At 30.5% G+C, this 16,811-nt stretch overlaps 2 protein-coding genes across 2 annotated transcripts in view; both read left to right on the top strand.

The window, feature by feature from the left end:
- The window catches only part of LOC119675786 (alpha-mannosidase 2x-like), a 37,266-nt gene extending 28,617 nt beyond the window's left edge, over nucleotides 1-8,649 (top strand). The window contains exons 6-10 of the mRNA XM_038086996.1: nucleotides 6,970-7,072; nucleotides 7,246-7,333; nucleotides 7,411-7,494; nucleotides 7,780-7,926; nucleotides 8,556-8,649. Of these exons, the coding sequence (XP_037942924.1) occupies nucleotides 6,970-7,072; nucleotides 7,246-7,333; nucleotides 7,411-7,494; nucleotides 7,780-7,926; nucleotides 8,556-8,649 (516 nt within the window). The remainder of the gene's footprint in view (nucleotides 1-6,969; nucleotides 7,073-7,245; nucleotides 7,334-7,410; nucleotides 7,495-7,779; nucleotides 7,927-8,555) is intronic.
- Nucleotides 8,650-13,734: 5,085 nt separating this feature from the next.
- LOC119675785 (protein pangolin-like) lies at nucleotides 13,735-16,104 on the top strand. The gene has a single exon (XM_038086995.1). The coding sequence runs from the start codon at nucleotides 13,735-13,737 to the stop codon at nucleotides 16,102-16,104; it is 2,370 nt and encodes a 789-aa protein (XP_037942923.1).
- Nucleotides 16,105-16,811: the final 707 nt, after the last annotated feature.

Genomic DNA, 16,811 nt, shown 5'->3' with positions numbered 1-16,811 from the left:
CTGTTAATGTTCTTTGGCTAAAGAAAATGCATAATACAATAAGTTACCTGCACTTTTGAATTTGAGGTCGAAGTGTTTTTGTACGCCTCGCCTCGTAAATTAAAATATGGCTTCATTGAAATGTTATACTTCACAGATTTTCTTTACTAATTATTATACTATGCCTGAACATAATAAATTTATACAAAAGCAGTTAAAGAAAAGAAGTTAAAGCTTTTGCTTTAAAAGTGTTATTTTGCTATTCTTTCAGTCTTTGTAAAAAAACCTTAATCGGGTTCCACTTTCTTGGCATTTTATACAATAATAATGAAATATTTAATAATTTTGAATTTTGAAACCGTCAAAGAAGAGGCCTAGAATTATATATTTTCTAAAATTCATTTGTCAATTTTATTTCAAAATTAATTATCATAAAGTGGAAGTGTGTGATATTCCACTTGTTATTTAATTTTAAACAGCGTTTATTTGACATGAATTCAATTCCAGAGCAGGAATTGGAAATATTTGTTCAGAATTAAGATGAAAAAAGGAAACGAGTCTGCGAAATGAGATTTACAAAAAAAAAAAATGAAAAAGAACGATACTACAGCTTCTGAAATTTCAAATTTTTAGGTAAAATTGAATTTCTTGCTGTTTTTACATAGATAAGAGGGTCTTTCATAAGACCTGCCAAATAGAAGTACACGTAATTTCTTCAGATAATTATGACTAGTATTTATAGTTTCATTTTAATCCGTAAAATAATGCATTTAAATAAAGCTTATTGACAACATTGACATTGAGTAATTTATTTAATTAAAAATTTATTTAAATTATCTACTAATAATCTTGATGATGATTTCTATATATAAGTTTAAGCTTTGAATTAGCGATACGCGTGGAATTTGGACAGTGCAAAATGTATTTAATTTTTTTCAAAGTTCTTGGCTGGATTTACTTCTAGTTACTAAAATTTTGTTCTCATATTTTTAGCTTTCACAAAATGAATCCAGTTATGATGCATTTATAAAAGTTTGAAAAAATTATTTATTCCTATAAATATATATATAGTAAGACCCCGCCTAATGCATAGGATGCGCTCCATCAAAATAGAAACAGCGCTAAACGAGGCTATATTAACATGTAAATAATGGGGTTAGGGGAAGATTGATGGAAAATTGCTTAGCTATTGAATTTAATAATTATATTGTTTTTAATAATAAGAAAACCAAATATTTATTTCTTACAAAAACAAAAACAATGTAATCGAATATATATAAAAACAAATAAAATTCTAAGTCAGTCAGATCATTAGGTCTATTTTGTGTTTCCAGTTTTCCGCCTTTTTGTCAAAATGGCATCTAGAGTAGTTTGCGTTTTCCTTTAGCGTTTTCTTAGAATTTGTTGATAAGTGGATAAAGCATCTATAAGACCCCGCCTTGTTTGTGAACTCCCGTCAAAATTTGACTCATTTTCAACAAATTGGTCCATAATTTCAGTTGTAGAGCTCAAACTCCTTTTTACAAACTTCATCGAAAGTTTTTTTTTGTTCTTCCTCGAAATCACAACTATCAATATTTCTGTTTTCTTCTTGCTTAGTGAATTCCTTGAGCTCATCATTAGAAAGACAAGCTGCTGTTTCTTGAACTATTTCTTCGATGTTTTCCAGATTTACCTCATCTAAACCGGTTTGTTTCGTGAATTCCACTATTTCATCGATATCGACAGAGCGTACAATGTCTTCGCTCTTACTTAAATCTGACCAAATGTTCTTCCATATTCCTTTCAAAGATCTTTCTGTTATCTCATTCCAAAAAAGGTTTCTGTTTTTTTATAGCATTCATGATATTTTAGTTTTTCAAAAATTCTCTTATTGATTGCTTCTCTCTCCGTCTGTTTGTTCAAACATCTGCTTAAATGTTCGGGTTGAAATAAAAGAGCGCTAAACCAAAACGTTAAACGAGCGTTAAATGAAACAGCGTTAAGCGGGGTCTTACTGTATCTAAACTTTATTTTATTACTTCTTGCAAAGGTGTGTAGAATCGAACCCTAATGCTATTTAAATCAGTGCACGACAAGTCAATTTGCTGATCTACATCAATATATAATCTAGATATGTATTTTTTCGAAACATATATATAAATTTTATTATAAATTCTTTCACAAAATGTTCAATATTGTATTATTGACAATAACTTGTTAGGGTATTATAGGAGTGATGTTCGAAAAACAAATTAAATTTTAATTGAAATAAATTAAAATGAGAAATACAGTGAACTCTCGTTAGTGTGAGGTTAATGTTGCGTTCAACAAATGTTGACAAATTTTTGAACAAATTTCAAAAATGTGAATAAAAGTGTTGGGCTTAAGTTCAAGTTTTCAAGTGAGCACTGTGCGGTTTAATTGCATTAAAACTCATGTCCTTTACCAAATTTACTTATATTATTAGGTGGACAATATTTTTACAAAAAATTTACATTCACATGATACAGTCACTGTCACTGTATCATGTACCATGAACTAAAGTTTAACTCAAGTTTATGAGAATCCATCCATTTCATCGTTTTAAATCAAAAAGGACATTCTCTTTGACATTATATGGCGTGAAAATTTACCACAAAAACTCTTACTCAATTCCATTTATTACATACAATCTGCTTGTTGAAACATTCGATTTTTCACATCGAATTTTCTTCCATAATTGGAATCGTTTTCTTCAATCTAGGGCAGTAAAATCAACAAGTAAATAACGAACTACTATTATATGCACGAGAAGTCATTGCACGATTTGCCATTCGGTCTAACAATGGAGTTAGATCTTGATTCTGATCGTTACAGCCACATGATTACGAAATTTTGTGTCATCGACTTGAAGATAAGGATAAGGAGATATATAATTTCTTACAAGTGTCGCAAATTACATTACACGTAACTATATCATACCATAGGTCGAAAGATATTTCGCATCCAGATATTATGTAGATTTATTGGAAATATTCTTTAAAATACCAATTCCGATATATATAATAAGTTTATATATATAATGAGAGGAGATATTTATAATAAGAGGGGATGTAGAACTGCGACAATCGGGTCTGCTGTGCCCCCTTCTGGGTTTAGACTAAGTCTCTAGGCACTGTTGCGTCAATAAAAAGTACTATAGAGTCTACTCAACAGAGATTTATTGCCTTTTCCGTAAGGATATACATTCCCAGCAGTCTATTCCGTTTGTGCACTAGCGCAGGGCATTCTAAACTACACATGTGGCTGATTCTTCTTCTCTTCGCAGAATCTACAGTTTACATCCTTATAGGTATATGCCCATATATAATTAAATAGGAATTATAATTATTGTATATAAAAAAATTCCATATTTAGAAATGTTTCAATGAACCAACAAAATATTTAAAAAATAGTTGTAGGATTATACCGGAAACACTATTACTTAATAAATGCGTAATTAATTCATCAGCAATTAGTGAAAGCGGCATGAAAAAATAAAAAAAGTTGAAGCGAACCAGACTTTGTTCTGTGGTTTATTGAATAACAAAATATAAAAGGTTATTTGTGTGTATTAATTTTTAAGTGGTATAGTGCAAATTACCGCATCATAATTTGTTATACATGCAGCACACTCCATTGTCGATCATTATACCATGTAATCCGCACCAACTCTTAAGTGCATGCCATTTATTTGGTTGTGTAGCCGAACCTTAGGGGAAGAAAAAATCGCATCATATGAATTATTATTTCATAATTTATTTGTGTTTCATTTAAGGGGTGAGAAAGTCAAGAGTTGCTTGGGAGTTTTAGTTTAGTTTTGCGGCTTCGAGAAAAAAATTTTATTATGCGAACAGTGGGATAATGGATTTATTATATTTGTTAGAAATCACCAACTGGAACTAAATTTGAAAGTATGAAATTAAACAACGAAATGAGATTGTTGCGCTTCAAAATGCATTGCTAAGGAGGATTGTTAGCATTTATAATAAATTCTATCATAACTTCAATTGAAGGAGTCTTCTGCCGGTTGATTTAGGCATATAGATCTTGTTCAGCGCATATTCTATTCGGCTTAATAATATGAATATAGTAAAAAATATATATCTGGTTTTCAATAAATAGTGGATGTGTATTCAAGTTCATCGCATTGCGACCGTCCGTCCTATATCTCTTTTTGATCTCGGCATAACATATATGTACATACTTTTTAATCATGTAATCTCGGATGCTTTGCTTCTTATCGAAACTAAATATTAAAAAAAACATGATTAAAGCAAAATATTTGAACATTTGTTTATCTATTGTAAATGATCAGCCCAGTGAAGCGTTTAAGTACGCATATTATTATGTAAAGGAGGGAGGACGAACGTCGTCAGCATGCCTCAACTGTCATTGGAATAATAGTAGGAAATCTCAATTGATTTTGTCTTTTTTATAAAAGAGAGTATAGTATAGTATAGTATAGTATAGTCGATTTGTTATTTATATGTGTAAACGCTCAACTGTAAGCTGTAAACGATACCAAATATCAAGGAAGGGCTAAATTAAAAATACACAAGCGAAATTTAAAGTACATGTGTACATAGGGATTTAATTTTTTTCCATTTTTCCTTTATTCTATTTCGCAATTTTACATTTAATTGAAATTTTTGTTTTTTAATGACATGAAGCTGAAGCTGAAGCAGGGAGTATATTTTAAAATGCGACAACAGCGCTGATTATTACGGCAACAAGACATCGACATCGACATCGATATCGGCAACGTCTACGACACTAACAACGACAACGAATTGACATTTTTTTGGGGAGGTTTTTCAAAATTCTGCTCTTATAATCATCCATGCGCATATATATTTTGTTTTTGGTTCCCAGGTTTTAAAAAGTTTTCGACTGTTGTTTTCAACCCTTTGGGCGGTTGTGTACACACAAACCAAATACATAACATAGAATAATTAAATAAGTCAGTCACGGGTCGGTATAAACTTAATGCCATGTACTCGTATACCTATATGATGTTGAGCTTTTCTGATTTTCAGAACAATAGATTTTCTTCATAAAAATCTATCGATTAAGCTCTATTATTGTTTTAATTAATTATTTAAGAAAAGAACAACATTTCTTTTTAATTTCTAAATTAAAACGAGGGGCAACCTCGAGTTCAATATTAAGTTTCTGTACTCTAGCTTAGTAATAAAATCTGTTTATTGGTTTAATATTTTTCACAGCAAATGTGACAGTTCCTAACAAATTATAAAACTCAACTCACACAAATCGAAAACGAACGCAAACACAATGTAGGCTTTCGAAATATGAAACTTCAGTTATACGAATAGTAGCTAAAAACCTGTAAAATAATAATTACATATGATATGATAAAAGAAGTATAAGAAGAACTCAAAGAATAAAAATTCAACAGTAATCTATGTTATATCGCGGGAACATACCTTATTGTTTCTGTAAAAATTGTCGATTTAAAGTAATCCATATATCTTTATGTTTTTACATAACATAAGAAACGCTTGTAGTATCAAGATCTCAGTTAATCAAAAAGTTAAGAATTCTTTTAATGGTATTAAGTATATGAGAAGACCAACAATTTTTATAAATATTGGAATATTGAAGTTAAGCACTCGTATAACATACATATGATAAAGTCGTATTAAAAAGCAGTAAAAACGATCGAGTTCGAAACATTCTGTATCGAAATAGAATTTATAATATCACTGATATGGTGAAAGCAGTCCTACCTTGTCTACAAACTCCAATGGTAAACTACGAGGTTCATATCTTCTGAAAATAAGATGAGTTATTAAACTTTAAATTTGTTTAATGATTTTATTGTTTATTTTATTATTTATCAACAAAAAACAATAAACAATAAAATCATTAAGATGATTTATATTGAAATGAATGACACACACAATAATGTTTACTACGAATTCATATATATGGTATAAGCAAGGATTAGAGGAGGAATTTCGAACTTTATAATATGTGTATACTGCATTCAAGCTGGGTGTGCTATGGTCAAATAATAATTGAATGTATAGGTTAATGATAAATAAATGCCGAGTGCTTTTGTGATGAAAACTCTGATGTTAAAGTCTACTTCCAGTAATAAGATATTTTAAATTATATAAATAATATCGGGTGTTTATTATCGGGTATTAATGAAATTTTTTTAATATAATTTGATAGGTAATTTGATGGCATTTATTTTTTGAATATGATTTTCGGGATATGTCCGCCGTGGCTATAAGTTACATGGTCCAATCGATCAGTCCAATTTTTGACTATTTTTTGCAATAAATGTGGTCTTATAGCGCCAATGGTTTCATAAACATTGACTTCCAATGCTTTAAGAGTTGCTGGTTTGTCGGCATAAGCTTAACCTGATAATTACTTAACATAGCCCCATGGTAATGGCTTATTGCATAGGCTTAGACCTTTTGTGCACTGCGACCAGCTTGATCTATTGTGCACCTAACTTAGCCAAATAAAAAGTAAACGAGAGGTGTTAAATCGCACGAACGAGGGTGCAATTAACAGCACCACTTCTAGAAATAAAGTTGTTACCAAATTGATTTTGCAATAAATCGATTGATAAGTGCGCTGGATGGCAAGTTGCACCGTCTGTACGGCCGTTCGAACCAAATGTCATTGTTGTTAAACTAATTAATTTTTGGCAACAAAAATTCAGTAAGTATGGGTGATAACGCTCTTCATTCACCGTAACAGCAGCTCCTTCCTCATTTCAAAAGAAATAAAGACTAATGATGCCACCAGCGTGTAAACCGCACCAAACAGTCAATTTTACTGGATGTAATGGTGATTCCATTATTTTCGTTCCATAAACGGCAATTTTATTTCTTGACGTAGCCTTTATGTTGTTCACCGTAAAATGGACGAAGTGCTCTATGAACTTCGTGAATAGATTTATTTTTTTCAAAGTAAATAGTTATTCACTATTTCAAAACGTTGTTCTAGCGTAAAACGATTTATGATGAATTGCCAAACATTAGTGAAAAGACAGTTTGCTGTCAAACCATAGTTATCGATATCGATTGTTTTCTTGCACCTAAAAAATTAAGTACATTTTTTTAGCATTTGTCTAAAGATGAATTCTCGTAACGTATGCAACGAATAAATTTGATTTACTTCATTTCTGAAATATCTACACTTTAGAATTATAAAATTCTATTTTTAATTTTAATGAATTATCTTCAAAATGAATTATGTTATTTTTTTTTTTGTTTTTTATAGGTTTAACGCGACCGGCAATCTATCCATTTTCTTCAAGTCAGTATCCCTACCCAATCCTGAGTCCGGATATGTCGCAAGTAGCGTCGTGGTAAGAAACTTAATTCTATCCAATGTTTGCAAGCAATATTAGTTACATTAATGATTAAATTAATTACTTATTTCTAGGCACACGCCATCGGTGTATTCCGCTGCATCGACTTTTAGAAACCCATATCCATCTTCGTTACCCATTAATACGACAATACCAAGGTAATTCGAAATGGAATAATTGAGAAACAAATTTGTGGAAATTAAATGTTGAATATTTAGTCGAATTATATAAAAAAACCCAGTCCTTTGAAAAATAACTATAATCGAATTATATATATAAATCTGAATGTTTATAGTAATTTTTTATAAGAGCTTAAATTAGAAAAAAGGGTTAAGAGATCTAAAGACATAATTAGTTCATTTGAAATCCTTAAATCACAGATTTAAACTAACTTTACTTGTGTGTGTTTTGTTATTATTATTAATAATGCATATCTTTAACAGTGATTTCCCGTTTCGATTTTCGCCAAGTTTGATGCCTTCAGTTCATAGTTCACCTCATCACGTGCTTAACTCGCATCCTGCTGTCGTAACGCCTGGACCAAAGCAGGACTGTGGCCAGGATTCGACGACGAATCATCGATTTTCGAGGTAAGTGCTAACAAAATTAATTTATGAGTAAATGATTTATGAGTAAATATACCTTCATTAATTCAAATGAATTAAATTTAGGCTATTAAATTTATTTTTTTTTTAATTCGGTGGTTTCTTAGTTCAACTTTTTGTTACATTATCAACCTTTATATCATTCTCAGCTTTCGTTTTTTTAACATACGCCATATTTGCTTTCAAGCGAATAAAATTAAAAAAGAGTAAGTTTCTTATAGGTTTCTCTTTCTAATAACGCCTGCGCTCCACTTATACCATGTCGTCTTGGTGGTTACGTTTCTTTCCTTTTGTGAAGTGGGAAAGCTTTTTCTATTACAGGCACAGGCAGGCAAAAGTTTATTTTATTTTGGGTCGCACGTATTTCGCATGCAAATACTAAGAAAGCGATGTATGAAAAAAAACCAACCTTCTGAAGTAGGTTTAAATTTCGTATTAAAAAAAGTACACCCAAATCTCAAAATTCAAATAGGAACTGTATATATTTTTGTATATTTTTGAAGCTTTATACAACTACCAATAACAATAAGCAATCATAAAAAATTAGTTAAACAATAATTATATTTAAGCAGATATAATATAATTTCAAATTTCAAATTAAAATTCTTGAATAGCAAAAAAAAAGAACAAATGTTAATACTTCAGTTGAGAAAACTTAACGCAATTATCATATTACGTCCAAGTTTAGATTTTTTAGTTCAGTTTTAGTACAACGTAGTACAACTAATGTAGAAAACATTTGCTACGCATTGTTAGGTGTCGCTGTTCACCATTGCTCTGTGTATGGAATGAAACATTCGCAATAGAACTTCAGATTCTATGTAAAAGCAATGACAACCACCACAATTTGATAAATTTTATTGATATATGTACAGTATAAATTCACTATTAAATTACTGCAATTACTCATTTGTATGTGAGATGGCGCTATTAGTTAAAAAATTATATTTGATTGTAACTTTCTAATGATTCAAATGCGGCTCGAAAGAAAATTTTTTAGGCCGAAGGACCTAGCAGTGCAGTTCCTTATTCTTAAATAACTTTAAATTTAATTGCAATTTTAACTCACAAATAATTAAATATCTAATTTTTGTGTTGTATAAAGGGCCCATTAGACATCAACGCTCGTTGTCAACGCGCGCTTGCCATTACACAAACAATTTTTTAAAAATTTTTTAAACACGCCTCAGATAAAACAACAAATATACTAAAAAATCGCTCTCACATGAGAATTTTTTCTCCTACTTTTCTCCTACTTTGTGAAATGCGAAATTTGTTTGTGTAATAGTAACATTTGAAATTTTAAGAAATGTGTTGACGAAAATCAAAAAATTTTGATATTTCTTCAACCACGCTCGTGTTTTTGCATATACAGTCGGATTTGGTCGGCATGCAAAATTTAATTTATTTTGAGGAGTAGAAGCGTAAACATCGTTTAAATGCACGCATGATGTCGTTAGCAAGCGATCCTTTGCAAATATGAATGAATTGTATCTTTTATTTTAAATATTTGTATTTTCTACCTAGGTAAAATTTTTTAATTTCCAAAACATGTTATTAAGAAAAATCAAAATATTAATAACCTTGGGCTAAAAAAAAATAACCAAACATTAAGTTACAATGACAATTTTGTTTTAAATATTAATTGCATTGTGCATTTACGGAAAATTTGTTATTAAAATATATCAAAAAAAAAAAATTAAATTATATAAAATATATAATATATATATAAATAAATATATAAATTGAAATCATAAAAATAAATATAAATATATATATTAAAATTATAAATAAAATGTAGAACATCATTTTTCGTAAGGGAATTACGCATAGCAGCCGCTGTTGACACTTCAGCGATTGCTTTAATACTGATGAGTGAACAAATTTTGCATTGTTTGCTGGAGGCGTGTTTAAAAAATTGTTGGTAAATTTAATGTGTAATGGCAAGAGAAGACTTCGTGTGTTTGTCAACGCGCGTTGATGTCTAAAGGCCACTTAATAAATATTATTAACATGTCGTAAGTCAGTGGCGCACAGAAAGTAGTACAGAATTTTTTTGATTAAGCCATTTCACAATTTGAGAAATAGGTTAGGTTCGATTGAACAATATTTTGTTAACATTTGTAACTATTAAAAAGGAATTAAATGAAGCAAACAGTTGCGAAAATATACTTCGGATATAAATACACCACGATAAATTATGACCATGCCATAAGATCTGGACAATTGCAATATGTCCAGATCTTAGATTCAGGCTAGTTTCCATTCCGTTTAGAGATTTATTACAACCAATAGCTGTTGTTGAATTAAATTCAAGAATTTTGATGCGAAGGGAGTGTCTGATAGCATAAATATATTTATATTTATATATTGTACATAATATTATCCACACCCAAGCAAGCTGTGGCTTTTCAAATAGCTATAATTTTACAAATGACTAGCTGCTTAAAAAAAACTTTACTGCCCAGTTGTCTACATTACAGTTGTTAGTATAAATGGTTAAACTCAATTCTACTAAGTGACTTACCGATAACTAGATATGGTCAATATTTGATGGAAAGAAGTCAAAACGTTGAACTTCCATAAAAAATAGTTTCAGCATCTAAGTGATATCGAAATCAGCACTGCGTTGTAATTTGTTAAGCATCGACAGTATAAAGATTTGACTAAAACCAGCCACTGAACTTAAATACTTATGAAATTGTATAATTATAATATTGGTCTTATGGACAGTTGATTAAAACCATTCGATCATACTAGGTTGTAGTCCCCAACTCTTACAAATAGCTTACGTAGAAGTATCGAAATGGTAACTTACCGCTTCCGAAGATATTTTGTCTTTGAAAATATGCGTTAATTTTAGTATTTCATATTAGTTTTTTTTGTAGCAACAAAACACAAAAATATGTACGAGATAAGAAAAAACTAAATAATATTTTTACATATTATTGCTATCTCCTGCAATTTCTGAAATCGATTTAATTGTATGTAATATATACTTGGAATTTAAGTACAAAGAATTTTATCCTTGCTTTCTCTGCAATCGTCTAACATTACGAAAAACAATACATTTAATTTTTCGCCCCGAAGTGAAAATAAAAGAAAACGTAAGAACGAAATGAATTTCAATTCGTTGACTGGAAAGAGCAGAGATCTTACATCAGCTGATTTGAACATTGAGCACTTGCATTGCATTTCTTAGTGTGCGAAGTATTTCGTGATCGGATTTAGCTTGTGTTGTTTGTTTTTTTTTTATGCTGTTTTGCTTTATGTTTACTTTTTCTTAAGTAATAATTTTTCCTGCCGTAGTGAAGTAAAAATTATAAGTGTTTAGTATGAAAAACTCTAGTATTTGTATTTGCATTTAATCCAAACTCAGTATAATCCAAATCGAAATCATCCAAATACATTATGATAAGTTATTTGTGTTATTGCTAACAATAACATAGATTAGAAAATTTTTATTATATCTCCAACTAAAATAAAACGCTTACTGGTATTTATACTGAGAGTTACTGAGCAGAAGACGTTTTGTTGTATTTGCTATAGTTCCACGTTCGTATTGTGGACTTGATATTAAACTGTAAATATTACATTTTGAAAGATACTGTAAATATAGAAACATTTCTCGGACAATGTTTATGATTGTATAATTCCAAACTCTGAGGAAGTTCTCAATTTCATATGCTTATATTTTTCAAAACCTCATAATTTCAGTGATAAATGATAGTTTAAAGAAAAAATTTTTAAATTTATTTTTCAAAATTCTTAATATACCACAAACAGTTTTGGAATGATGGCACCACAATTTCTCTGATATGCGCATGAGCCGTTCTGAGAAAAACCAAAAACTGAGTTCCTTTCTTGTTGAGTACTCGGTGAGTTGTGGAACTTAATCTGGCAATTTTATTAAGTACGGTTAAACAATATGAATACATAAACAGTTCATACTAATTATTTAGCCCCCGCATTGAGTTAAACACGAAGTGCAAATAAATTATTTTCTTTCTATTTAAAATGTGTAAATAAGTTAAAAATGTGTAAAATTTTAAAGACACCTTTTCAGTATTGTTATGAGGTTCAGAGATTCAGAATTGAAGAGTAATGTCGAGTAATAAACTTTTAACGCCAAATTCAATACAAAATCGGGAATAATGCCTGCTGATTGAAACGAATTAATAAATTACTTTCGAACATTAAAGCACACTCTCAGACGTATGTATGTGCATATGTTGCTCCAGTCGAAGAGTTGCAAAAAGTCTAAAAGCGTTAACGCAATCTAATAATTGTAAATAAATGAATAATAGTGACATAACTAAAATAAATAAAAGCCAAAAATAGCGAAAAGGAGCGAAAATGATAGGACAGTTCGGGAAATAAATAAATATAATATTAATAACAATAAATATGTTAAGCGTTTTCAATATCTTAGCGTATTTTCGTAGGAAAACCTTCAAAGAGCAAAATAAATGGTTTATTAAGCGTTAATACATGTTAATTGTAGGTCAAATTGTTGCTTTTTAAAAGATTTGTGAAAATTTTAGTTTCGTTTTACAGCATCCTTTCTATTCTATTGATAGACAACTACACTAAAAGGTTGTGAAATGCACTATTGAGAAAGAGAAAAATATAAGAGAGAGAAACAGTGCTGGCTTTAATATTTGGTTCTGGGTTACTCTAAATATGTCATTCAACACAATTGAGAGAATCGTCAAAATGGAAAATTACGTTAGTTTAATAGTCTAAATATTAATAACTGCTAAAATAATATTAATATACACATAATTCCTATTCATGAAATAGGACTTACAAGTGCAACATTATAATACGTGTGCATGTACGACAGTGCACTCATCAACTCCAAGTCAATAAATTAATTTTGATTCTCTAAAGGAAGGCATTGCTCCTTAATTTACTTTTCTTATTGTATTCTAAGACAAGTATTTCCTTCAAGAACGCCAACTTAAAAAAAATAAAAAATAATGGTTACTACAACAACGAGATACTTCACTTTGGTTCATATGCGCAATATTGCGCAGGCTATACACTCCAACCATAGAAATAAATTTAATCAACAGGGAAATGTTGAAAAGTTTTCTGCCTGTATAATAATGTTAACAATTGTTTTTGTATTTGTATCTACAAATGATAATTTTCGATTTAAATTTCGTTCCAATATATGCTGTGGAAATGCATAATTTTTGTTGTAAAACTAAATTGAAGAAAAACTAAAATTAAGTAAATAAATACTAAATTGTATTCAGTCTTTTTAATGGTAAGCTGTTTAGCTTTTTATACATAACCGTTCTCTAATTTTTGATCAGAATGCTTCTAAAACTGTCTTGAATCGCAAAGAACTTACTAACTCTAAAATGTATCTAATAATGCATAGTTTATGAGTGCCGAAGTGCAAAATAATATGCGTAAACATTTGAAGCGCCAAATAATCGGTAGCTAAATTGTATCCATTAAGAATCAAATTAAAATATTTCACTTGTTGACGCACATTGGACTATGTTTATAAACTTTCACGGCTTTAATAGATTGACAAAACATCTTATAAACAAAAGTTTTAGTCAATTTAATTGCATAATTAAGAGAAAAATCTTTAATAGTGATAAGTAAAATGTGATGAAAATGATTTAAATTTTATTATCGGTAACATACAAAATATTAAGATCAGTGCTACTCTTCCCTCTCATCTTTTTCTATCCATCATCAACATCAATACAATTAACGTTCTCATAGAGAATTTGAGTTTAATTACTTAAAATCCAATCGTGTCAAATAATTATGAATGTCCAAAAAGATAATAAAACCACAACCGTTGAATCAAATGTGACAAACGAATCTTTTTGCTCAGATTACAAACCACACTTTAATAGTACAGAGATTAATTCTGTGGACAATTCACATATATCTATCAAAGGCATCGAATTGAACAGTGATCTGCATAAAAATAAACAAGGAGTTAGATATATTGATAAAAGTGAAACCGATCAAAGTTCGAAAAAGTTTGATCAAAGTTCACTAGTAGAAAAAAAATGTGATGTACCAAAAGAAGAAGAAGAATGTGAACCGGTAGTCGAAAAGCAAAGTGGATATATTCAATGTGATGCTGAAGATACACGTATATTTAAGAGTAATCTGTTTCCATTCAGTTTGAATAACTCAACAAACATGTTATCAAATATACTTATGTATCCTAATGAATTACATTCAAATAAACCTATAATTTCGAGTTTAATGCAGCAACCGGAAAATTTGTCAGAATTAGAGGGTCAAGGCCCGAAAATAGATTTTCAACAAATTCTTTTACAACAAAATAATCAACAACAACAACAACAACAAATGCAGTTCCATCAGCAACAGTTTAATCAGCAGCAATTTTTAAAAACTCAGTTGATGTATGCAAAATTGTTGAGCCCCACCACGTATTCGGAACCATTGTCCGATAGCGCGTTTCACATTAACGACAACACATTCACTACACACTCGCAACAACATCAGAAAGTTGAAGATAATTCCATTGGTGAAAATGATAAAAACAACAATATTTTTAACAGTACTTATAATGAAAACCAAAATCCAGAATTGCCTACCACTGAATCACTTTGTAATAAGGCTCGACACTTGCCTCAAATTATGTTATCGAATCCAGTTACGTGTACCGACACAGAAAAAAACCATCCAGTATTATTGTTATTAAGAAATCAGGTAAACACCTTGCTTCAAGCGAAACTGTTTCTGGAGAAACTGCTTAATCTAACTCAAGACTTCTTAATAACTGCTCAGCTGCCAAAATTTGCGTACGATTCTAATAATTTAACTGATACAGTAAGAAAAGGTTTATGTTTAAATGACGATTCCATTAATTACATGATAGCAAACATAAAGCAACTAATATTGCAATGTGAAAATGCTAATTTGTATTATATGCGGTCAATCCAACGCCTGCAGCAAACTAAGGAACAGTTTTCACATTGTAACATAAGTTCCGTAGCCACAGCAGCAATGGCAACAGCACTAAAATTGTACCCACCTTTATCTGTAAGATCAGCAACTGGTATTTGCAGTTCCGAAAGTGGGAAAAATTCAGAGTCAGAAAATGCAAGGTCAAATAGTTTTGTACAACAAAAAGTGTTTTCGAAGAACTTTGATGGAGAAGCACTTAACTTAGATAGCTCTTTGAAAGAAATTGAAGACAACATATTAAAGTTCGTAAGTGATACTAAATCCTTTGGCCATTCTGTTGATGATGACAATAATAAAAGTATTGAGTCTGAATGTAAGGAAATGAAATATGAAAGAAACTCACCGAACTGTTTTTGGCATCCTAAATTTATTGATAAGGAACATTCTGTAACTGCTGCTGAAATAATACTTGAATGCGCTGCTCTAACTACGCAAGGGAATATAAAAGATACAGATGCAGCAGTGATTGCTTTAAAATCAGCAATTGGAACGGTTCAGAATGCAGTAGGAAATAAAATGTATGAAAATAAAGTCCAAATTAAAGAGAACAAATTGTTTTCTTCATTAAAAAAGAGCAAGAAAGGACTTCCTACAAACATTTTACCAAATTCAAGTGCACCCATCACTACTGTTAAGAACAATGGCATTGTTGAGTCAATGATAACATCAACCCCAAGCAAACATCGACGAAAATCAAATATTGCTCGACGTATCAATACGACGACAGCTACCATGACAGCATCCGATTCATCTACTAGTGCAATATCAAATGCAACGTCAGCATTAGTAAATAAAGTAAGTCAAATTAATCCATATAATAGCCATGTATTCAGTAGTACTGCTACGATTCCAACCTTATCTAATGTCTCAACACATATCGAAAGTAAGTATTCTTCAAATGCAACTATACTTACGACAACAAAATCATTATCAAATGCAGTGACCACTTCAACTGAAAAGTCACCGCCACCAGCTACAATGTCGTCCCCAACAGTAACCGCGCCCGCAACAAGTGCAGTAGCGACTGTTGCTGCTTTTCACGGTAGAACGTTCACAGATATTTTTAAAGCTCAATTCAATGCTCTTACCGCCGCTGCTGTTGTTATGAATGCTGCAGCAATAGGCAATTCTTGCCCTAGTGATATGCCATTCGATTTAAGCATTGGATCAAAATTAAAGCAAACGTAAATACCTTACATTTTGTATTTTCTGTTAAGTATATTTAAGGCGTATTCACACTAAGGTGGTGTATCCGTGGATGAGTACGAAAAATATAGACAAAAGAGTAACAAACTCTAGTAGTCAAGTATAATCATATACATATTTTTCGTTATTCCATGTCAAACGCTGGTACACCTCTCTTTCTTAAATACGCCTACAATTTTGTTTTTTTATATACATAAACGGAAGAAAGTGCATGTTTTTGTGACCCAATTCCTAATCAGTCAAACCCAACAGAAATCCTCTGTTCATATTTTTTGAGCATTTATAAACATTTCCAGAAACGAATATTTTTTAATATCCTTGACACTATTGTGAATAAGATGGATATTTGGTTTGTAAAGATGTTTTTCGCGCAGTAAAAGAAACGTTGCAGTCTATCTGAGTATATATGTTTCACTTTCAATCAGTACAATAACACGAATAGATTTAGAAAAACCCATCTGTTTCTTGTTAGCTAAACTAGTCGTTCAGTTTTAGAGTTAATCGATTAAACTTTCCCACAAGATCGTCTTTTGAGTCCAAACAGATCACACTTATTCCCGAAAAGAGGCTTCTATTCTTATATATGCACATTTTTGCATAGGATTTATATTATAAAATGACGTTCTTATATATGTATTTATCTGATAAAATGTTTTTTTAGTAAATAGGAGAGAGAATACGTGTGAAGA

Source organism: Teleopsis dalmanni, chromosome 2, assembly GCF_002237135.1.
Source record: "Teleopsis dalmanni isolate 2A chromosome 2, ASM223713v2, whole genome shotgun sequence".
Classification (NCBI taxonomy): domain Eukaryota; kingdom Metazoa; phylum Arthropoda; class Insecta; order Diptera; family Diopsidae; genus Teleopsis; species Teleopsis dalmanni.
This window is presented reverse-complemented; position numbering and strand designations above follow the sequence as displayed.

What these genes read in the sequence shown, in the direction of transcription:
- LOC119675785 (XM_038086995.1), top strand. Translation starts at nt 13,735, where the DNA reads ATGAATGTCCAAAAAGATAATAAAACCACAACCGTTGAATCAAATGTG.